At 39.0% G+C, this 25,204-nt stretch overlaps 1 protein-coding gene across 16 annotated transcripts in view; it reads right to left on the reverse strand.

Moving 5' to 3' along the window:
• The window catches only part of LOC106081644 (uncharacterized), a 235,329-nt gene that overhangs the window by 28,965 nt on the left and 181,160 nt on the right, over nucleotides 1-25,204 (reverse strand). For all 16 annotated transcript variants that reach the window (XM_059363308.1, XM_059363310.1, XM_059363309.1 and 13 more), the window contains one exon: nucleotides 13,234-13,531. In XM_059363308.1, coding sequence (XP_059219291.1) covers nucleotides 13,234-13,531 — 298 coding nt within the window. The remainder of the gene's footprint in view (nucleotides 1-13,233; nucleotides 13,532-25,204) is intronic.

Below are 25,204 nucleotides of genomic sequence, written 5' to 3' on the forward strand. Positions count from 1 at the left end.
TCGGGTTCTCCATTCCTCCTCTTTTTCTTTTCTACGTGTATTACCTCTAGTCCGAGGTCTCACATCTTCTTTCTCTTCCCTTTCTTTCTAGGGTACCACAATTGGCCAAACTGGCCTCCGAGTGAACTCACCTTTGGTGGTGGCAACTCACTGAACCTAACCTAATATTTACTAAATATTATTCTCTAAGATTTGCACGTTATTCGCTTGGAAAATCTAAAAATGCATAAGTTTGGTCATCAAAAACGTAACAACTTCGAAGAAACTTTAAGAAATTATTAAGTTTACTTGTCATACTAAGTACCATCCATCATATAAGCCAAGTGAGAACACTGTTTGGTGTTGCGAAAGTTGTCCACTCAAAACAAAACATCAAATAACATAATTTAATTAAGCAATCACGAAAAGTTAATTCAGGCGATTTAAAAACCAATCTTCAGGACAATTATAACGCAATGCTTTGCGTAACAATCGTCGCGAAGAGTCTTTCAAACTTTCGCTTCCGCAATGGATTGTCCAATGATGTTCTAGAAGATTGTTTCACGACTCATACGGATGATTATAACGCAATGAGTTCGTCGCGAAGAGTTGCTAAAACTTCCACACACGCAAAAGATTGTCCATCGATATCCCAGAAGAGTGTTTTGCGACTCATATGGACGACTATAACGCAATGATTTGTAAGAGAATCGTCGCCAAGAGTTGCTTAAACTTTCGCACACGCAATTGATTGTCCAATGATATATCAAAGGAGTGTTTCCCGACTTACACAGAAGGACAATTGCATAACAATCTTCCAGATGATTGTTTAATTCATCGCGGTAACGAACGCTTTTACAAACTTATGAAAAATGTTTTGCAATGTCTTTTCAACGTCAACTTTATATATAACTCTAGTAGAGTAATAATTAGCGTCCTGTGAGCAATTATTTATCAATTTATCAACAAGGATAAACAAGGACAATACATGCAGAACGATAACCAAACTATACCTGATTTTGTGACAACTTTACAAAAGCGGGCAACAAATTGTGGAAAATCGAAAGCCGACATTTTTTTCCAGGGCTCAATTCATTAGAAGAGTTCGAGACACCAGTGTTCGCCAAAAATGTTTGCAAAGAACGGAGGAAACATTTTCTGAAAATTTTCAAAAAGTTTAAGTAATGAAAACAGCGAAGGTAAAGAATAATGACTGAGGACTTATTCAACAGGTGATATACATAAGGTGCAGAGAGGTGTTATCGATTATCGAGCTGACAATCGAATTCAAAGAAATCGAACGACAAATAGCGTTGATTACAGAAGTTTGGAGTCGAAGGGTTATGCTTGCGGTGTGGGAGAAGTATCCGCTTATCGAAGAATTGTAAAATCGAAAACAATAAACTCAAATGCGTTCCATCTAAAATGAAGAAGAACGTAGAAGAAGTGTGCATCATAACAAAGCAGCTCAACAGAAAAAACAGCTCAACAGATAACATTGTACGTTGAAGAAAATTCATCCGGTTCAGATTGTGTTTTTTCTTTGTGTTAATCAAATCGTTGATGTACAAAAAATCGGAAGTATCACCTCACAGGTCGTAAGCAAACCTTTGAAGTGGATTCAGGAGCAGGATACACTCTGTTACCAAAGAGTGATTTTGACAAATTAAACCTTAATGATTCATTCCAAAAACCCAGCCAGTATTGCTTTCCGATCATATACCGGTAACGTATTTCTGCCTTTGGGTGTAGTCAGCGTATTGGCGACGGAACAACAACAACGCTCCTTGGCCGGATATAGAAATTTATTTGAATGAAGTTGATCAAACCAAGAGGTATAAAAAATAAACAATGATTCGAGCAAATCTGTGTCAGACATAGTTGAAAAATGTACCGAAATTTAATTTGCTCACTAAAACTGTCGAAATTTTTAAAAGAGCAACAAGTAACATTTGCTCTCCGCGATGAAGCGTCCGTTGTCCGTTTGTTTGTGGATTATAAAATTGCGGTTAATTCTTTTTTGTTTCTCTTTCGAGACGAGCTCAATGATCGGAGATGCAAATGGAAAAGGAAAGCCAAAGATAGCAACACTCACCAACCACTATGGGATGCGTTTCGTCTTTGGTAAGAAGACTTTTCAACCATATTAGGTGTGATGGCTTGATGGCGTTGGTATGTTGTATTTGAATCGTATTAATAGCGAAAACACATCTATGATTCAATTTCCACATTAACCACACTCGACAACCTGTCTATTAGCTGTACTTTTCCCAATGCATGTATTTTTGTGTCTATGAAAGACTAATGTCGGAAAACCCAATAGTTATTGATGAGAAGCCTCTCCATCCTCAACGTGTGACTGTTTGGTTCGGTTTATGGTCCGGCAGGCTCATTGGACCTTATTTTTTCGAAAAAGAGGTCGGATCAACAGTTAATTTGAATGGGTGTCGTTACCGAGGGATGATTAATGATTTGTCATGGTGTTGATGTGGACAACCTTTACTTTCGCCAGACGGGGCTAAGTGCTACAATGCAGCGAACCATTGCTCTTTTAGGGGAAAAGTTTCCAGGCTGTAGTATCTCTGGAAGATGTGATCACTACTGGCCACCTAGATCTTGTGATTTAACATATTGCGACTTCTTCACTTGGGGCCACGTGAAAGATAAGATGTATGCCAACAGCCCAGTGTCGATTCAAGACCTCAAAAATAGAATTTCTGAGGATATCGAGGACATAAGGCATCTACTTTGCGCTTTGATTATGGAAAATTGCATGAAAAAGATATGGTCTTGTAACTGTGATCATAGCGGTCATTTGACTGATGTTTTTTTTTTTTTCATTATTAACGGCATACCTTTCTTTTTGCTATGAAATAAACATCTTATTTATTATCAAATAAACACATCTCTATTGCATTTTTCTTTGAATAATAAAATAACAAATCTAATTGGAAACCCCTTTAGATAGGTATCTACCCAATAAATTCAGTGGCTTTTGCATGATGTGGACGTAGTAAATAGGGTAGCCTTGAAATTTAACAGTCTTGCTTTGGTTTCGAGAGAAGAGCCTTAGTGAGCGGCCGGGTGGCACTGGCTCTTAGTTAACTACTAAGTGACTATGTTACTCGAAATGACAGGCGAATTATTGGCAACTTTAAAAAACCAATAGCCATCATCTGTCTTTGTTCTCGGGTTAAGGGAACAGAAAATATCTTTGTTCCGACTTGCCTCCATGACATAACGTTCGATAATGGATTGAGGCGTATAGACCTCGCCGCTGCCAAAAAAAAAACACGGTAGTTGACAGGATCTAATTTCAACATCGTAAAATTTACAATGCCATATGGTTGTCTCCGTTTCAAGTAGTGAGAAACCAAATTAATCACGTTATAATAGATGGAAGGCATTTATTCAGCGTGTTTGATGTACGATCGATCCGAGTAGCGAACATAGATTCCAAGAGGAAAAAAACAGCTATCTACTGATGGAACGAGATAATCGACATCTTAAATATCGATGAAAATATACGAGAGCTAAGCGGAGAGGTCAAGCAGCATGGGAATACGAAAAATATATAGAGACAAAGAAAAATATTCGAAACGCCATAGTGAATAGTAAGAAAAACCAGTAGGAAGCACTGAGAGAGGATATTCTCTGAGATCCATGGCGCCTTGGCTCGAAAGTAGTAATGAAAAAAGTTGCCGGAAAAATTCCAGCCAGCGAGGTAGACAATGAGACTATATATTACATCGTAAACACGTTATTCCCCAGACACTTAATATATGAAGGAAATACTGCTGACGCGGCTTTGCCCCTCTTACAGCGGAGGAACTTAATTTAACAGCTGCAAAATTGTAAAAAAAGAAAGCACCAGATCCTGATGGAATACCAACTGAGGTGCTGAAAAAAATAGCGGTGGCAAGGCCGGATATACTCCTAAGCATGTACAATACGTGTCTTACCGAATAAAAGGGAGGCAAAAAAACGCATAAAGCCCAGACTGGAAGAAGCTATAAGTATGGGAGGAGGGAAGGCAGCACGGCTTCTACGTGGCCGAGAAAATAACCAACACAGCAGACTAATCATGGTTTTGGCTACCCTTGATGTGAAGAACGCTTCTCATACCCTCAGGTGGAAAGATGTGATAGACGCTCTACAAAGAAAGTTTAAAATACCAGATTCCCTTTTAAGATAATCAAAAGCTACTTTAGGGATAGAACTTTGGTCTACGACACGAGCTTTGGAATGAATCAGAAGCAGCATAGATCCGAGCCAGAATGGACCCCTGACCATCCTGGCCCGGATCTATGCAACATGAACTACGATGACATCCTAAGGATGGAATTGCCTGACGAGACCTTCCTCGTACACTACGCTGACGACATTGCGTCAGTCATACCGGCGAGAAACACGCAAGAGGCTCAGCGTAAGCTAACGCAGGTCATGATCCGATCGAGAATCTGGGTACACAAACACTGACTAGGGTTGGCCACACACAAGACTGAATTAGTTCTGCTAACCAGACGGAGAATACCCCCGAAAATATATATGCGAGTCGACAACATAATCATCACGACAAATAAGGTGGTAAATTACCTCGTAAATTACTAATGGCGAACATAGGAGGGTCACTACCCAAAAAGAGGAAACTTATGATCGAAGCTTGCAACAGCATCCTCTTATACAAGTGCGAGATCTGGGCAGCTAGCCTCCATGCAAATGCAGGCCGGACACGAATATTTTAGGAAATATTTGCACAAAATGGGAAAGAGCAGCACTCCTTTTCCCCATTACGAAAATGTAGAACACCTGGATGACTGTGAACATACTTTCTTCTACTGCACACGATGGAAGGATCCACGCGCGTCCCTTGAAGTCCTGATAGGGTCAATAACTATAGAAAATGTTGTAGACAAAGTGATCAGAAGTATTGAAAACGGGCAATAGCAAGATACTGCGTAGACGTCCTAAAAGAAAGAGAACTGATCTAAACGAGGCATAAGTGATCTCACCTACAGGAGCTTGGACGCAAGCGATGTAATGGACGAAGGTGTAAGAACCGTTTTGAGTGCCACCTCGAAGTAATGCGAAAGTGGTGACGAGGTGGATTTGACTCTCAGCGGCGATAAGGTGGGTTTGTAATCGATAAGGCAAATTGTAAGCCCGAAATATCACATAAGTGACGATCTACGTGCATGCAGCAATACATTTTCCCATCTCAATGCAAAAAAATCATATATTCGTATAATTTGCTCGGCGAAAATAGTACAATCTGAAACTACAGAAAATATGGACGTCGAAAAGCCACAACAAATGACAATAGCGTACTCCACTCTACTGACCCAACTGCTTGATGCCCACTTCATGAAAAATGTTACAAAATCCGTACTTGGGTATCAGAAGCCTTTCCCCATTTCCCCAGCAACCCATGGTACGATTAAGGGTGTCTAAATGTCACTCAAAACAAGAATGCGGCATACAGATGAAATCAGTAGCAACGCGCCAAATAAAGGAGAGGCATCGGGTAAAAATGAGAGAGGAGAAACGTCTGTTCCGCAAAAAAAAAGAGGAGAATAGAAAGACGTGAGTGTGAGCGAATAAAGTTCAGAAATTTCACCAAAAAATCAAACATCACACCGATGTCTTTCGTACTGACAGATACATCTGCAGACACAGAGAGTGTGCTTAGTATATGGAAAGAAATTGTTTCTAAGTTTCTAGTATGCGAAAATGGCGGTGACAAATATACTGCAGAACCACTCCCCGGTGTTATAGGATCCATATGGTTTGGTCAGAATGAAGTTAACTAACAATGGGGATATGTTTAAAAATATGTCTAGTTCATACAGTGTGATTACTGACCTAGGTGTATGTCCATAGTGGCATGGAGCGGATTAAAATCTGCGCACTCTTTTCAACTCTTTTCAACCTAACCAAACATATCCTGATGCATATCCAATTTCTGGATTTCGATTTGAGATTAAAACAAATCTAACAAAGAACGGAAATTTTTTACATATGATATATGCGGAGATATATTCAAATATGTCGAATAATTCTGTCGGAGCATTGGCTTAGCTATTATGGTACTCGTAACAGGAATTCATTCGAATTTATCAATGTTCGTCACATTAGTAGTTCAAAATCAAATAAAATTCCAACGGGTGATGCAATCTTTGGTAATGTTGCACGGTAGTCTAAAACACAAAACAAACTGGAAAAAGGTCCACATTTTTTTATTTATTGGTCTAAACAGTGTAGAATAAGGTAGGCTGTCAGTGGCTATTGACCAGTATTTATTATATTGGGTTGCCCAAAAAGTAATTGCGGATTTTTTAAAAGAAAGTAAATGCATTTTTAATAATACTTAGAATGAACTTTAATCAAATATACTTTTTTACACTTTTTTTCTAAAGCAAGCTAAAAGTAACAGTTGATAACTGACAGAAGAAAGAATGCAATTACAGAGTCGCAAGCTGTGAAAAAATTTGTCAACCCCGACTTTATGAAAAATCCGCAATTACTTTTTGGGCAACCCAATATATGGGGAGATACAGGGCGTCAAAGTTTACAGCTTTCCAAGTTTCTAACCTTTTAGAGGTCCAAAAAAAGACCTATGAATACGATATTATGCGTCATCCCAGAAATGCGACTTTCAAGAAATTCAACATCGTAGACATAGATTTTATTTTTATGGCAAGAATTTAGCTTCATGATAAGGATTTGCAATTATGGTTCAAGTATAGTTTCAGCCAAGTTGCCGCAGCGGTCAGCAATAATTCATAAGTAATTCATTATGAGTAAGTCTACGTTGACCGCGTGAATAAGACCTGAGCTAATGCTGTGGGTGGCAGGGTGACAAAGGCCCTGTGGCCCAGACACTTTCTCATCTTATCATTTTGGAACTCTACAGAGGACTATATTGGCTGACTGGACCATTAACTCACCAGTGAGAGTTTCTTCCCGGTCGGTTGTATTGTTTTGCTGTCTTGTACCGAACTATGGTGTATTCCTATCTGTTTTTCTCCATCTTCTTCTCCACTATCTTCATCACTGGCGACCACAATGGACTTTAGGTCCAAAGAAAAAAAAGTCTTACCCCCTAATGTTTCAGACCCTCGTAATCGTAACAAATACCATGATTTGGGAATCGGCACCTGGAATACCCGAAATTTTTACAGAGAAGGTGTAAAATATGCATTGGCAGTTGTTTCAAAAATTGCAAGGCCGACATTACCGCATGTCAGAAAAAGCCATGGTTTGGGACGAACACGACACAGCAAAGTCAAAAGTAAAAACAAATTCCTCAAATCACTTTCCGGCAATATTGGGGTGCTGACAAAGTAACCTTGTTGACCACGTACAAAGCAATTAGCTGGTCTGTGGTAAGTTATGCAGCCCCAGCTCTGTGACATGTAGTGGAATAATATCTAGATCTCTCAGAATTCTGCTCTTCAAACTGGGACGGGCTGTCTCCTCTGTTCATATGTGGACCACCTCCATCAGTAGATAAAAATCCTACCCATGCTAAGACATATTACATGCTGTCTAAGAAACCTTCTGGGCTGCTATCGCAGCGACCATCTAAATCATCATTATGCTCAGAAGGCTTAAGGTGGATCTACATGATCTAGAGCGTGAGGTTCAGCGCTACAAGAGAGAATCTCTAGATCAAGCGGGTCTAGACAACATTCATGCAGACACGTTATCAGAAGCGGTGAATAGCTACTCCCATTGCACCTGAATTTATTATACTACACCGGTATACCAGAGTAGTTCTGGCTCAATTACGATCTAGCAGATGCAGCCGCCTCATCTCAGACAGAGAGAAAATTGATGCCGACGTGCAGGATTTATGTCACGAATATGACCAGGGACTATACGAAACACGTCGCTTGTTTAACTGCCCACCCAGATCTCTATGGACGCACCCCATTTTAGTCGCAGGGTTCCTGGATCTGGATACTCAACAGAATCAAGCAGACGAAATATCAATCCATGGCAGCCGGTTGTACGTACCAGATTGACCAGATGAAGTCCTTCATCGGAAAGGGCTGCCGCCTCAATATACAACACACTGCTACAACAACAACAAGTAGACGAGAGATAGAACACAACATACTGCTACAATACCAGATTGGGAAAAGCTTCGCAACGGCACCAAGAAATAACGCACTGTGGATTTGTGGTTATTCGGAGACTTTCAGTCTTTGATTGCAAAATACCAGACATACCACCAACTCGGGTAGCCGCATCGATTCGAATCATTACCTTATTACAGCAAAAATTGGCACCCGTCAAAGCATAACGAGAAATGTACGATGTGACACTGGACGTCGGAAAGCTGCAACTGCTTACTCCTCTCCACTGACCCCATATCTTGAAGAAAGCTCTGCCAATAACATTGCTGGACAATTATCGGGGTTTTCAATAAGAGCGCTACATTCTTTATTTCTGTGAAAGTACACTGGATGCCATTATGTATGGAACTCGAATTATATTAATAAACCGCACTAAACCGTAATTTTTTTCAGGATGCATGGAGTACGTGTGTATTGCTGTCTGACCAATAACGCTGAATGGCTTCGTTATTTCTTGCTCATTGACGAAGCCATTCAGCCAGAAATGAGCCTGACCGCTGAAGATGATTTTTGAAATTTTGAAGGGTTAGAACTGAGGTGTTATCGAGGTTGTGTACCCTAGGTGGTCCGGGCGCCACTTGGCAGGTCCGATTTTCCGATTAAAAAAATTCGAAGTAAAAAAACGAATACAGATATCTCAATAAGTCTTTTTGAATTTTGGAGATAAAAACGTGGTTAAAAACCAAAAATAAATCGTTCTCGACATTTTTACAAAAATCCCCAAAATCCTCTTTCGGCAAAGTTCGAAGATTCGAAATCGGAATTTTTTAGTAAATTTGCATTGGAGGCTACAAATGTTATAAGGTGTTAAACAAATTTTGCATGGGTTTAGGGGACATGTGGAGTAAAAAAACATGTGCTCAATTGTGGGATCTGGACTTTAGAGTTTTGGAACTCGAGGGGTTTTCCAATTTTTAATACAAAATTGCCTACTTTGAAATACATGTAGCACCCGTTTAAGTTGTCATATCTTGTTCAATTTTCACTTAAAAAGCATCTACAATACGTACTTTTTTTCCTTTTAGGCAAAAAACAAGAATTTTGAAAAATCGGACCATAAAGAAGATTTGACAGCCCGAAAAATTTTTCGAAATGCGAAGGTGACCAATTTAAGGGGCCTGCGAAGAGGCACCTCAGCTCTTATCATTAAAAATTTCAAAGAGATAACTCTCCACTTTCTCACACGACATATTTTTTACTAGTTTTTTTTTATTTTCTCTTAATGTGTGAGGTTTGCTGTCCTTATCGGTCTACTATTGTAGCGTCCCTGAAAGAAATCCCTGTACGAACCATAATCACCACCTTGGGGAAGGCCCTAAAATCCATTCTTGGTTACCATCCCCCGCCAGCAAGAAATGGTACTTAATTAAAAGCAAAGCATACAGATCAACCCTACGAGATGCCGGTCTAAATATGCAGGAGGATCTTAAACATTCACATTCTATATGCCAATGACAATGACATGCATATTTTTTAAGAGTCAGTTAATGGAGGTAAAACAAATTTGTTGTTGTCAAAGCTCAGACCGTCCAGTTAGGCAAACATGAAAGTTTGAACAGGTCAGCAATTAATGTCTACTTTGACAAAGCCATAAATGAAACGAACGACACCAGTTTTGAAATAAAATGAAGAATATATTTGCAATTTGCGTTTGCAAATATTGTACAATATAGGGTGTTTTTTTTTGCTATTATCTTTTTGGCTACACTGGTTTAAACACCTGACGCACGTTTCGTGTTTTGTTTCACTGTCAAACATCTTCAGTTTGGTCTTTAATTTAACAACGATTGGAAATTATTGAATTTTATTATCAAAATGCGTGTTCTGTTAAGAAAGTTCATCGCGCGCTTCTTTCATTGATCGACGAAGTTCATTTTTGGCGCAATGGGTGCGAAAATAAGCAGAGTTGTGGATTTTGGAGTGAAGTTCAGCCAGAAGTATTGCAAAAGCTACCAATACATCCAGAAAATGTCGCAGTTTAGTGCGGTTTATATGCTGGTGGCATCATTGGATCGTACTTCTTCAAAGATGATGCGAATCGTAACATACCTGTGAATGGTGAGCGCTATCGTGAGATGATATCCAACTATTTTTTGCCCAACAAGAAGGGTGCCATACGTTTAGATTCTACTTTAAAGCAGTTTAGAAACAAAGCCACTTCCCGATAGACAAGATTTACACTTCTCTGTGGTTTCATGTGCTTATGAAGCATCCGCAGTTGAGAAAGCAAACAACGTAGTACTTGACATTTTTAGGAAAAAGATTTTTTTTTTTGTAAAATTTATGAATCAATCTGCATTGATGGAGAATGTTGGTCATTTGAACTCTTATGGAAGAGCAAGTTAAGGAGGCATTGTCTCAGAAATTGGAAAAGAAGATCAGAAGATCTAGGCGTTTGGTAACTTTGGAAATTTCTAGGATAGTTCATTAGATGTAGTTTAGGAAACCATTTTAAAATATTAAAATAGGTTTCTTGATAACTCCGTAATTTTTTAAGTTAAAACAATAATGCAAGGCGCTTACAAATGTCTAGAAATTGTTGTACTGTTTGGATTAGAAGTTGTGGAGTTGTTTACACTTATTTGCATTTTAAGTGTGTATACATGTAATTAACTAAAAAGACCATAGCCTATAACATGTCATTAAGTACGAAACCTCTTTCACATCTTAACATGAGGTGGCCAATAGAATTTGTAACTCAAGGATATGGTTCATGCTATCTGATAGAGTGTAGTAAAGCGCCGTAAACGAAACAAATGACACCAGTTTTGAGATTAAGCGAAGAATAATACTGGCAAACAGATGCTACTTTGGACTAAGTAAGCAGCTTAGAAACAAGGCCACCTCTCGACAGACGAAGATTACACTATACAAGACACTGATACTACCCGTGCTGTTATATGGTTCAGAAGCATGGGTACTTGTGAAAGCAGATGAGACAGTACTTGGAGTATTTGAGAGAAAGATTCTTCGTAAAATATATGGACCAGTTTGCGATAATGGAGAATATAGGCGACATATGAACCACGAGCTGTATGAGCTGTAATACGACGATAGTATAGTTACACGCATCAAAATACAACGGCTGCGTTGGCTAGGTCATGTTGTCATAATGGACAAAGAAGCTCCAGCAAAGAGGTCTTTTGAGGGTAAACACGGTGGTACACGCAAACTGGGAAGACCAAAAGCCCGGTGGCAAGATCAAGTGGTGGGAGACCCCTCGAATCTTGGTGTCAGAGATTTTAGAATGAGCGCAGAAGATCGAGGCGCTTGGAACGCTATTCTACGTTCGGCTACTGGAACATATATTCTGTCATAGCCAATTAAAGTAAAGCAAGTAGTAGTAGCGACATTTCGTGTAAATAAATTCTGCAGAGTTGAAATAGGTCTAAACGAAGGAATAAACACCGCTAAAGTGTTGTTGATTTTTTGACGTACTTCCAAAAATTGGAATTGAAAAGAGGAAGAATAAACTTTGTAAACTTGGGCAATAAAAATATACCATACAAGCTATGTAGAACATAATGGTCCATATGGTGACTATAGAAGTAATATGGAAGATTCTGAGAACAACGGTTCTCTATTTTAATGCCCTTTTAGTTGTATAGTTTTATGCAAAGTTAACTTTAAGCATTTTTACATATGCTTAGAAAATGTTGAACAATGTGGCAACACTAAACCAAACGCTGTATACCCCCTATCAGCAACCTATACAATACTCGTACATTACAGTTAGAGAACAGATAGACAGGGGTAAAGTTTGTAGATTTTTGTGTGAAATTTTCTCTGCTAGGACAATTAAATACAAATTGTGATATTAAGGAAAGTAAGACAAATCATAAGATATCACATGCGTAGTACAAACTTAAATTGAAAAACACAAAAACCAAAAAGAAAAGTAAAAGTAGGAGCAAACACACAGACACAATTGGATATTCATTAAAACTTACAGACAGGACACGAATAAATACTTAAGAGAGTTAGGAATTAGAAGACTCATTGTGGCTTTTTAAGAAACATATAAACACAATTAGAGGTGAAGAATAAAAACAATAAAGTTTGGTTGACGACGACGACGACAAATCAATGTGATGATGGTGGGTGGAATGGTGATGGGTGGGAGGTTAAAAAAGAAATTCAAATTTGACATGAATATCCGCACAAAGCGGAACTTAGAAGGTTTCTAAGGTGGTGCCTAACTTTGAGGAGATTTCACATCAAATAGAATTGCCGGCAGTTCGCATGAGGAGTTAGTTGCATATACAATATATGCACATAATGAAGATGCTTGATAAATGATTTCAACTAAAACCAATAAGAAATGAAAGAACAAAAAACATTTTATTTTCGACTTAATTGTTATCATGTTATCGTATTCTCTATAGATTAGTTAACAATTACAAACAACAAGAACAACAACTATATTCATATGTATGTATATTTGACGAAAAAATGATATTACAGAAATATTGTGCCGAAATTATTTTTAATGAAATTTTAAAAAAAGAAAACTTAAAAATTTAAAACTCAAACGAAATTTTGAAAGAAAAAATAATGATAATATACAGAAAAACATAATAGGAAATGAAAGTATAAAAAAACACAATATAAAAACCGCTGAAAAGTTGCTTTTGTAACTTGTTTCAAATACATTTATTTTTGCAGTGTTCAATTTGTTTTTCTCTTTTTTTTTCAAAATACCAAGTTTTGTTTTAGGAATCCTAATGGTAAATTCTTATTTAGTTCACCGATATTGTTCTTTTCTTTTTGAAGGTGTGATTGTATTGAGAAAAAAAAAATAATTTTGCTCCGCAAATGTTCTATTTTGATTCTCTAAACCAATATTTGTATGAATATTAGTTAACCAAAAAAAAAAAACTAATGAAAAATTGTTATTGTTTTTCTTTTTTTTTGTAAATAATATAGCATCTTTAAACAAAAGAGAAATAATTTGAAAAAATAATCCTTTGGAAACTGTACATACTGTCTGACTCATCATAATCATCATATGTAGTAAAAATAGTCGAAATAAGTTAAGTTAACAAAAATAAAGAAAAAAATTGTTTTTGCATTTACAAGAGAAATTGGTAATGAAATGGACACTTCTACTTACTCTTTCCTTGGGGACCACGTGGTCCCGCCATACCAGGCATCATGTTGTCGCGCGGAGGTGGTGGAGGTCCTCTAGCACCCGGCCCTTGACCTCTGCCCCTTTGACTGGCCAAGCCACCGCGTCCTGCAGGGCCACCACCTTGCATCATTTGATTACTATATGTGTCGGGCGCCTCGGCTAAGAAATTCGATGGCACTAGGCCACGAATATTATCCAATTCGCCCATATAGAAACCATCTTCATCCATATCACCATACACAAGTATGATTTCACCCGTTTTGAAACTTAATTCCACTTGCTGATTGTTTTCGGGAAAAAACAAAAAACAGATGCAATTAAACGTATACATATGTATGTAAACAGATAAATGATGAAATCTTAATACTGTAAAATCAAAGCGTATTAAATATATTGAGAAATATTTATACAAAATATATATATATATAAAAAGTATGTACATAGTTAATGTATAAAACGCAGTTGAGGGGTGGGAGGTCACAAGGAATTTAGCAGTAGTTTAATAGGTCCTCATCCATAGGGGAAAATCATTTGCTACTGAAATTCGTTTCGTTAAATTGGAAATGTTAGCGCTGGAATTAGTAACCATTGTCACGTCTTATAAAACTTTCAGTTGAAAGGGCAATAACTTAAGTCAACCTTTTTGACTTAGCAGCTGACCGTTGCATGGATTTAGATGTTTTTAATCGACTCTGACAGTTATGAGGAAACATTTTATTTATTGGGACATTCCTATTTAACGGGCTACGATTTTTCCTCTCCCGCTATACAAAATATTGTTAAGTGATTCAACGTTTACATTTTTAAATAAAATTACTACAAAACAAGTTAAAAGACGTAAAAGTTCGGCCAGTCCTATGGATACCCACCACCTCTGGTGTATACGTAAAACACCTTTCGTCATAAACCTCTGAAAATTGCATAATTTATGCCCCCATAGCAGCTATAACGAAATATGGTCCGACTAGCATCGCAGTGGTCCGTTTTTGATACCCTCTTTTTAGTATAGGACTTCTAAAAATCTACGTAGTCACTCAGTTTAAAAGATTATGAAGTTTTGTAATAATTATGTATAAAATTTCAGAAATCTGTCCCCTTCTGTAAAGAAAGTACCATATAATAGCAAGAATAACAATACATAGGAAAACTCATAAAGTCGTCTATATATATATATATATTGTCAAGGTATAAATAAATCCCACTGTTGAGCGATTTAGCTCAATTTGTAAAGAAAGTGTCATTTTGTACAAAAAACAAGTAAAAGCGTGATAAGTTCGGAATATTACAATATATACCCTCCACCATGGATCGCATTTATAGAGTTCTTTTCCCAGCATCTCTTCTAAGGCAAAAAATGATATAAGAAAAGATTTGCTCTGCTATTAGAGCGAAACCAAGATATGATCCAGTTCGGACCACAATTAAATTATATGTAGGAGACCTGAGTAAAATGTCAGCCAATTCGAATAAGAATTGCGCCCTTTGGGGGCTCAAGAAATAAAATAGAAAAATCGATTTATATGGGAGCTGTATCAGGCTATAGACCGACTCAGACGATAATAAACACGTATGTTGATGATCATGATAGGATCCGTCGTACAAAATTTCAGGCAAATCGGATAATAATTGCGACCTCTACAGGCTCAAGAAGTCGAGATCCCTGATCGATTTATATGGCAGCTATATCAGGTTGAGAAACGGTTTGAACATTACTTGGCACAGTTATTGAAAGTAATAATAAAATACGTAGTGCAAAATTTCAGCCAAATCGGATAGGAATTGCGCCCTCTTGAAGCTCAAGAAGTCAAGACCCAAGATCTGTTTATATGGCACTGTTGAGATGGAACAGCTGAAGTCTACTTGGAGGAGAAATGAGACATCTCATGAGCCGAAAACAATTCAAAATCTCAAATGGTTAGAGTAGATGAGACTTGGTTGCTCCAGTGCAATATGGAAGACAAGAAATAGGAAAATTGAAACGAATTAGGATTGGATTGATTTAAGGGGATTTATTTTCGTAGTCTTACCAGTACAACGGTTGCAAGTGAACAAGAAGGTATGCTAACGAAATTCTATCGGAAGTCGTCTTAGTACGATTGTCAAAATTATTCGTTAAGTTGTTGCTACAGCCGTTGTAGCATAAACTTGTGGCAACGTCTTAGATATATTAATTGTATTTGGGGATTTTTTTTGAACGAAGTTTTAGGGATTTAGGTATGAGGATTTGTTTATGGTATTTTGGCATAAACATGCCGCCCGCCTTGCAGTACGGCTGCAATAAAAAATGAGGCTACAATCGTACTTCAGATGCTTCCTATCATATTATAATTTTCTATTTGTAAAAAAATTCAGTTATGCTTTAAATTCAAAAATTCATATTCAATTCAAGGATATTTCATTAAAGTGCTTATGAGACTAGGTAATATAAATATGAATATATATATATATATATATATATATATATATATATATATATGTATATATAGATAAATTTTCAGTTGGTAGTTTACATGTTCTTATTTGTACTTCCAATGATAGTGCGAAAAATGTGTAATATTTGGATAAATTGGCGTATCGGATAGAAATTCATAGGAAATTATTTGGAGCAAAGACCATAGATAGACCACCCAAAGATGGTATTCTGTGCCGTTGGGAGTCCCGACCGACAAAGAATTCCTTCGCTTAATATTTTGGCGTATATGTCGACACCGAATATGATGTCTATTGGAGCTGGTTTGAAGAATTCAACATCAGCCAATATGAAGTTATGGAATTTCTGTCTTATGGATTTGGATATGGAGTTACTTGGGGTGGATATGGTCACTCTATTGGTCATTTTGAGGACTGTTTTGATGCTCACATTTTCGTCGTGAATGGATAACAACGTTATTGGACAAATGGTTTCTTCATCTAGTGCTAGTGTCATCAAATTAAGCTTATCTACAGTTTTTGAAGAGATACAGCTTGTTCTTGCACCAGAATCCAATAAACATCTCACAATGCTTCTTCCGTTTTTCGTATCGACCTTGGCAATGATGGTTGGTAGCAGCGTAATAGCATCTTGTTTGAGTATGGATGTCAAAGATGTCTCATTGGTAGATGTGGAGGATTGCGAGGTGCCTTTTGCCTGCGTGTCGCAAGCCATCTTAGATGTGGACGGCTTTGTAGTAGGCGTATCTGGTAAAGGTTTTCTGGCCTGAATTCTAGGATGAGCATGAAGAAGAGTGTGGTGGTTTTTATGGCAAATCCTGCAACCGGTCTTCGTGAAGCAGGCCCCATCTGAGTGGCTGTGAGCCAAACAATTTTCACAATAACCATATTTCTTCACGATGTCTCTTCTTTGCGTTATATTAAGGCCAAGGAAACGTCGGCATTTTCTTAGAGCATGTGGATGGCGGCAGATTCTGCACATAAACTGTCGATTTCCTTTGAACTTATCTTGTTTATTTTTCTTTCCGTTATTGCGCATAATGAACTATAAGGTATGTGTAGATATAATTTCTGGTAAGTTGAATCCTTGAAATCGGAGTAGGAAGAGCGTAAAGTGATCTTAAGTGCTTTCCGATGGAAGGATAACCAATTTTGTAATCGGTCTTGTAATAACGCCCTTTTCAGTGACTACATCGGCAACGCGGACTCTACGATCGCTACCAAAATATATCTTCGAAATCCTGCCTAGACGCCAAGTGTTTGGCGGTGTGTTTTCGTCTCTTACGACTACCAACATGTTTTCTTCTAAATTCTCTGTCGGCCGTTGCCACTTGTGGCGTTTATGAAGCTCTTTTAAATACTCATCTTTCCATCGGGCACAAAAGTGCTGATGAATTGATTGGAGTCTCTGCCAACGATTTAGCAAAGACATAGGAGCTTCACGAACATTCGGATCTATAGGTGCCAAAATGGGCGAACCTATAAGAAAGTGTCCTGGCGTAAGAGCGTCAAAGTCGGATGGACTTTGGGACATAGGCGACAGTGGACGAGAATTGAGGCAAGATTCTATTTTGGACAAAAGCGTTTGGAATTCCTCGAAAGTGTATTTTACGTTTCCAGCAACTTTCCGGAAGTGAAGTTTAAAACTTTTTACTCCAGCTTCCCAAAGGCCTCCCATATGGGGGGCCCCAGGTGGAATAAAATGCCAGGATATATTCTGGTGGGCATAGCCCGATAGGATTGCTTCTTGGGAAGATCGGATAAATTCCTTAGCCAAGGATCTCGAGGCGCCAACAAACGTTGTGCCGTTATCAGAATGAATGTGTAAGGGACATCCCCTACGAGCAATGAAACGACTGAAGGCAGCTAGAAAGGCAGATGTGGAGAGGTCTGAAGTGGCTTCAAGGTGTATTGCCTTGGTGGAAAAGCAGACAAACACACATACATAACCCTTGGTCATGCGGCAACCTCTTCCTCCATAATATTTAATGTCGAATGGTCCGGCAAAGTCCAGGCCTGTGTGAACAAATGGACGTGAAATTTCAGCTCTCTCTGGAGGGAGAGCTGACATGAGTTGGGTCTGACATCTACGCCTATAGAGGATACAAGGCTTACATTTGTTTATAACCGTCTTTATCAAGTTCTTAACTTTTGGAATCCAATACTGCATACGGATCAACCTTAGAACCAGTTGATTGCCGCCATGGAGGGAAATTTCGTGGACAAAACGAACCAATAGACGGGAGAATTGACAATTATATGGCAGTATAACCGGATGTCTTTCATTATACGTTAAGAATGGAGAAGAAGTAAGCCGACCACAAATCCGTAAAACACCTTCAGAATCGCAAAATGGATTTAAATTCAAAAGCGAACTTGATTTCAAAATGGGATTTTTTAATGACAAGGACAAGTATTCCCTTGGATAGAATGCCTTCTGACTCATGGCAATCAATCGGTCCCGAGTCATTGTTACCTCGGAATTTGATAAAACTCTGGAATCAGCACGAAAATCTGAGCGGTACTTCGAGTGTGTCCTAAAATAAAAACGGTATATGTATGACACGACTCGTAAGGCTCTAGAGAAAGAAGAAAATCTGTCTAGAATATCCTCAAAGTGGTTAAAATAGGTAAAATTAACCTTCAGAGATTTCCTCTCGATCTCAATAATCTCTGAGGGCACATGGCCCGTCACGGGCCATGAATCGCATGATTCCATCAGCCACTGCGGCCCCTTCCACCATACTCGGCTTTCAAGCAGATCCCTAGGATATACACCCCTGCTTGCCAAATCGGCTGGGTTACATTCGGAGGTCACATGACTCCAATTGGAAGGACTAATAACCTCGACAATTTTGGATACCCGGTTGGCCACAAACGTCGCCCAATAGCATGGAGGTTTGGACAGCCACGAAAGCACGATTGTGGAGTCCGTCCAACAGTATATAGAATACGAATCGACATTCAACTGGGGTATAATGCCGTCAATCATATCGGCGAGTAATGCTGCACCACACAATTCTAAGCGTGGGATAGAAAGGGTTTTGATTGGCGCAACTCTGGTCTTGGATAACACCAGATTGGTGGCAATGGAATCGTTCACCTCAATACGAACGTAAAGAACAGCTGCATATGCCTTTTCAGAGGCATCGCAGAACCCATGGAATTGGATCTTAGAATTCGGAATATATTGGAACCACCGAGGAACTCTTATCTGGTTGATTAACAGATAATTGTCCTGAAACAACCTCCATTGGGACAGAGTCGATGGAGAAATAATTTCGTCCCAGTCAGTCTTTTCCATCCAGATTTGTTGCATAATTATTTTTGCAATAATAATGCATGGCGAAAGCCATCCTGCTGGGTCGAAAAGTTTGGAGATTTGGGATAGAACCTCGCGTTTAGAAAAGGCATTTGTAGCCGGAAATGGCTGTATGGAAAAGTAAAAACAGTCAGACATCGCATTCCAGCGAATGCCCAACGTCTTGGCGGTGCTCCGATCATCAAACTGAAGGAAATCATCGCGTAGTAGATCCTCGGAAGGAATGTCGGATAAAATGTCTCTGGAATTCGAGGTCCACTTTCGCATCTGAAAACCTGCTGATTTCAAAGCCTGAACAAGCTGAAGCCGTGCGCCAATAGCATCTGAAACCGAATGTGCTCCTACCAAAGCATCATCCACGTACATTGAATTGCGAAGTATATCGCTTGCGAGAGGATAAATGGATTGAACGTCTTCTGCTAATTGCAGAAGCGTTCGGATTGCCAAATAAGGGGCACAGTTAACACCGAATGTAACTGTCCTAAGCTCATAATCCTGGATAGGTAGATCTGGACTTCTCCGGAAAAGAATACGTTGAAATGAAGCGTGCGATGGATTCACAAGAATCTGGCGATACATCTTCGAGATGTCGCCATTGAATACAAATTGAAAAAATCTCCATTTCAAAATCAGGATAGTAAGATCCTTCTGTAGAACCGGCCCCGGATATAGAACGTCATTAAGACTCGTCCCATTGGAAGTGGAGGATGAAGCATTAAATACGACTCTCACCTTCGTAGTCGTACTTTCTGGTTTTATAACCGCATGGTGGGGAAGATAATAAAACCTTGTGGAATCCCTAGAACAGGGAGGGGGAACCATCCTCATATGATCAAGGCGAACATATTCTTCAAGGACATCGTCATATTCCGCCTTGAACTCGGGAGTTCGAAGAAGCCGGGCTTCATTCTTATAAAATTGTGCCATGGAACCATTTCTGGATTCCCCAATGTGGACCTTACTCGGAAATTCCTCCTTAAAGGGAAGAGAAACCACGTATCGACCATCGTCAGAACGTGTGGTGGTACGAAGGAATAGATCCTCACAAAATTGATCCGAGGGAGACAAGAATCTCCTCCGGGGAAGTTCCTCCACCTCCCAAAAACGTGAAATCTCTTTATCTAAAGAGATTTCACAGAAATACGAAACAATAGTGGAAAAGGAGCCCGTTGACTGGACAGGTACCGGACCTGTGAGAATCCAGCCAAACACTGTCTCCTGTGCCATCAAGGAGCCACAAACCGGACTCCGAATTCCTGATAGCATTATCGAAGGAAGCAGATCTCCACCCAATAACAAGTCCACCTTAGAACTCCGGAAGAAATATGGGTCTGCAAGAGGAATATCAGGAAGGGAAGAAAGTAGTCCCGGATCCAAAGTCCTTGATGGTAGACCACCCGCTAGGTGGGGCACTACCAAAGCCGACGCCGATAGCTCGAACTCACCGTTTAAAGTAGAACGTAGAGTAAACGTACATTCTTTTCGCACAGACGCTGAAATGGAGTTATTCAAGCCAGAAATCTGGGCACTTGTGCGCCTGAACGGAAGTCCCATAACATTAAAAAGTCTCTCGGATATGAGAGTGCCCTCAGAACCCGAATCGACCAAAGCCCTCGCGGCGAACTCCAGACCCCCATGGCATACAGTAACCAGGGCCGTGCCCAATAAAACACCCCTAGAATTCGATGAAAAACATGACTGGATGATATTACCTGAAGAAGATTCAGTGGACTGTATTGAATTCGAAGTGCCTGGCTGGGATGAGTTACTAGGACTTGGAGGTGGGGTTGAACTATGTGTGGATGAATTCGAAGGCAAACCCTCCTTATGGAGGAGTGTGTTGTGCTTCTTATTGCACTTGTAGCAGGAGAATTTGCTAGTGCAATTTCTAAGGGTATGGACCTTCGAAAAACAATTTATGCATAAATTATTTTTCTTTATCGCATCGTATCTCTGACTCTGAGACATCTGCAAGAACTTCGGACATTTGCGAATGACGTGGGACTCTTTGGGGCAAAGATGACATTTGCCAGTACCGACCTTAGTTTGAAATGCACAGACATTACCACCATTTCGCACCCCAGTGGGCCTTGAAGGCCCTCTCTGATTCTGCCTAGAAGTAGAAGCAACCGAATCAGATTGTCGCCTTATCTCAGACACGGATTCAAGTGTCCTATGTCGGTCCGTCAGAAACTTATCCAATTTTGACCACTTCGGAATTATGGTCTTATCACATAAGGTCTGCTCCCACAATGTAAGTGTCGAGTTAGGTAAGCAATTGGAACATATGAAAATGAATATTGCATCCCACTCCTCCACCTCTACCTCGTAGAGTCTCAACAATTCGATGCAAGAATTAATATCCCTCTGCAAAGCCTTGAGTGCCACTGCCGTTTCATCCGTAATGACAGTAAGTCCGAAAAGTCTCTTCAATTGAATATTTATTAGGACCCTCCTGTTCTCGTATCGCGAACAGAGGTTTGCCCATGCCACCTTGAAATTCTCATTCGTCAGAGGCACTTTACCCACAATGTCGTTCGCTTCACCCCTCGTCTTCTGGCTCAAGTGAAAAAGTCTCTCCACTGAACTCAACCTTGGATTTCTAATACAAACTGCCTCGAATATATCCCGGAAAGTGGGCCACGATGAGTAATTACCATCGAAAATGGGAATTTCACATGGCGGCAGCTTGAAACCAAAACCTGACGTCGTCTCCGATCTAGGAGCCTGAATTGGGGCAGAGAGCTCTTCGATAAGCTCACGGAGTCGTGTATTACAACGACAGTAAGTGACATAGGCACTGGTATATTTGTGTCGCACGGTACCCAATTCCAAATCATCCGTCTTACCCTCATCGTCTTCCTGTTCCTCACTAGCCATATCAGACAGACATTGCTCATATGAATACCTGAGCCTCTCCCAAATTGAGGTCAACTCTTCCTTGTGAACCTCTAGCGAATGAACAGATGTCATAGGGAAGTCCTTGTCATTCAAGCTCGCCTCGAAGACGACAAGGTTATCAGCCAACCGGATAAATTTGTCCAATGACATATTGAACCCGAACTGCGTATGCAAATTTGGAAAGTGTAATTATCGGACAGAATCAATTATGGAAATTTAAATCTTTAGCGAATACTGGCACAAGGCAATAAATTTAGCAAATTCCTCAAAGTACTTCTAGAAGCTGCTGTCCTGCCAATATTAGCAACACTGGACACACTATATACTCAAAAGATTAGATAATTTAACGATAAAAGAAGCATACAGCAAAAATAAATATTCGATTTTAAACTAGATAAATATTTAATGGAAATTTGGGTTTATAGCACGAAAAATTTAAGTTAAAAAGTTAGAAAGCTGAGAAGATTCAATTCAGAATATATTGAACAACGGAGAAAATAATTTCAACCGAGTGAAGAAAAATAGTTATTTAAACAACAAATACAAATGGAAAAATATTTTAGAAATTTCAGTCTCTTGAAATGTATCGAATTTTAATAAAATATATGACATAATAAAATGCTTCGGAACGAACTCACTTTTAGCAATAGCAATCAATAAAAAATGTAGATAAAAAAACAAAAAATATAAAAAATAAATAAAATTTAAAGAAATATATGATATTATATTTAAAAAATAACTCAAAGGATTCAGCTATCGAAAACTTTCAGGTATATAGCGCTGAAATCGTATATTCCGTCTCTATACTTTCACAGGGTTCGCTGGGATTACGTGCTAAATTCATAAAATTCCAATTGAGGTGAAAGCAAGCAAACAGCTGACGAGGTCGTTGACCTATCTTTTCTTTTCTTCCCTATTCAGAGAACCAGGGAAACAAAATGGGACTAAATAGAACACCAAACTCTTTCTCTCTCTCGGCAAGGTACACGGCTGCGGCAAACAGAGAGTTAGCTCCATAAGGTGGGGGCGTCAACAAATTAAATGAGACGAGATAAATTGAGTGAGACCACCCGCATGCAAAAGAAGGCAGGGATGCCAAATAACTTTTCTTCTTAAATCGTTCACGGATTGTGCAAATTCGATGGGAAATGGACAACTTCGAGTTTATATACTAGAACGAAAATAGCAAATTGTACTACGGGGTCTCTAACCATTCAATCTGTGTCTCAGGGCATTTCCTCAGTAAAGAACAGTTTTGATGTCAATCTAATAAAAATCCTCTAAGACCAACGCAAGTGCATGTCACGGAGTTTTTTTTTTTTTACAATGAACCCAAAGAAGATCTCACAGCCTCGCATAAAAAATATCTTCCAACGTTCCTCAGGATAATAAATTAATAGGTGTCAATAAGATATTTCGGCAACTCTATCAGAATACCGCATACAAAAAATCAGTAGAGCAACCGAAGTGAGTGGGGGGCGAGGTTATGTCGACAAAAAATGGGGAGACATAAAAGAGCCGCTTACACACTTGTAACTAGGAACCTGTTCCAACACTCCCACTGCTATGATCACTCAAGAGAACATGTAAGTAAAAGGTAGAAGATATGTACCTTCGATTACACTCAAAGAGAAGGTCGATTCTCATAGCATAATAATATACGAGTGGGAAGCATTACAACAGCAATCTATTGTGCTGGGATGTTTTAACATCGATCCCCGCACTCTTGGTGGATAACACATGTATAGTAAAGAAACAAAAGAAACCGCATTTAATGGACGGACGGACGGTGCTAATACTATCCCCTTATGGCGAATTTGAAGGGAACTCTTTGACTGTTGTATCACACGTGGTTTTTTTCAAAGGGAATTATATTAACCAAAAAAAAATATGAAAAAACTCACTGTAGATCTTGGACACCACTATCCACTTGTTTCTATATGCCTTTTAATGGGTATTCCCTCTTTAATGTTGGAGTTTAATTATGCGTTGGGCAGCAAATTAATTTATATTTCCTTGGTTATTTCCACTCGAGCTTATAGTTATAGCTGGACCAAACGGAACTGTCGTTGGATCATCATATATGGACAGGAATATATGTGTTTTGGCTGGTATTCGATTTATTGGAACTTGTAGTATTTTTGGCGCGCTTTTTCACCAAATTAACGCAAAATAATTTTGCCGTAAAAACACTTGTTAAAGATCACTTTCGCACTATATTCGCAACTGAATGGGAGTACAATAAGAAATGTAAACTAACCTGTTGAGATGATGAGTAGTGTAGAGATTTGGATTGGAGTAGGAAATCCCAGTGAGTGTCTCCCAAGAGCAAATGTCTCCAAATATACGTAGCTATCCGGCTCGAAGGACCAACTGCTGAGATGGAACAGCTGAAGTCTACTTGGAGGAGAAATGAGACATCTCATGAGCCGAAAACAATTCAAAATCTCAAATGGTTAGAGTAGATGAGACTTGGTTGCTCCAGTGCAATATGGAAGACAAGAAATAGGAAAATTGAAACGAATTAGGATTGGATTGATTTAAGGGGATTTATTTTCGTAGTCTTACCAGTACAACGGTTGCAAGTGAACAAGAAGGTATGCTAACGAAATTCTATCGGAAGTCGTCTTAGTACGATTGTCAAAATTATTCGTTAAGTTGTTGCTACAGCCGTTGTAGCATAAACTTGTGGCAACGTCTTAGATATATTAATTGTATTTGGGGATTTTTTTTGAACGAAGTTTTAGGGATTTAGGTATGAGGATTTGTTTATGGTATTTTGGCATAAACAGGCACCTATATCAGGTTATAGACCGATTTAAGCCATACTTGGCACAGTTGTTGGATATCATAACAAAACAAGTCGTGCAAAATTTCATTCCAATCGGATAAGAATTGCGCCCTGTAGAGGCTCAAGAAGTCAAGACCCTAGATCGGTTTATATGGCAGCTATACCAAAACATGGACCGATATAGCCGATTCACAATCCGACCTACACTAATAAGAAGCATTTGTGCAAAATTTCAAGCGGCTAGCTTTACTCCTTCGAAAGTTAACGTGCTTTCGACAGACTGACGGTCGGACATGGCTAGATCGACATAAAATGTCACGACGATCAAGAGTATATATACTTCATGGGGTCTCAGACGAATATTTCGAGTAGTTACAAACAGAATGACGAAACTAGTAGCCCCCATCCTATGGTGGAGGGTATAAAAAAACATTCTGTTCGCCCAAAATTTATAGTCAAAGTGTAGCTGTATCCCAATTTTGAGAGCTTCAGATCACTCAGTAAATAAA

This window comes from Stomoxys calcitrans, chromosome 2 (assembly GCF_963082655.1).
Source record: "Stomoxys calcitrans chromosome 2, idStoCalc2.1, whole genome shotgun sequence".
NCBI classification, from domain to species: domain Eukaryota; kingdom Metazoa; phylum Arthropoda; class Insecta; order Diptera; family Muscidae; genus Stomoxys; species Stomoxys calcitrans.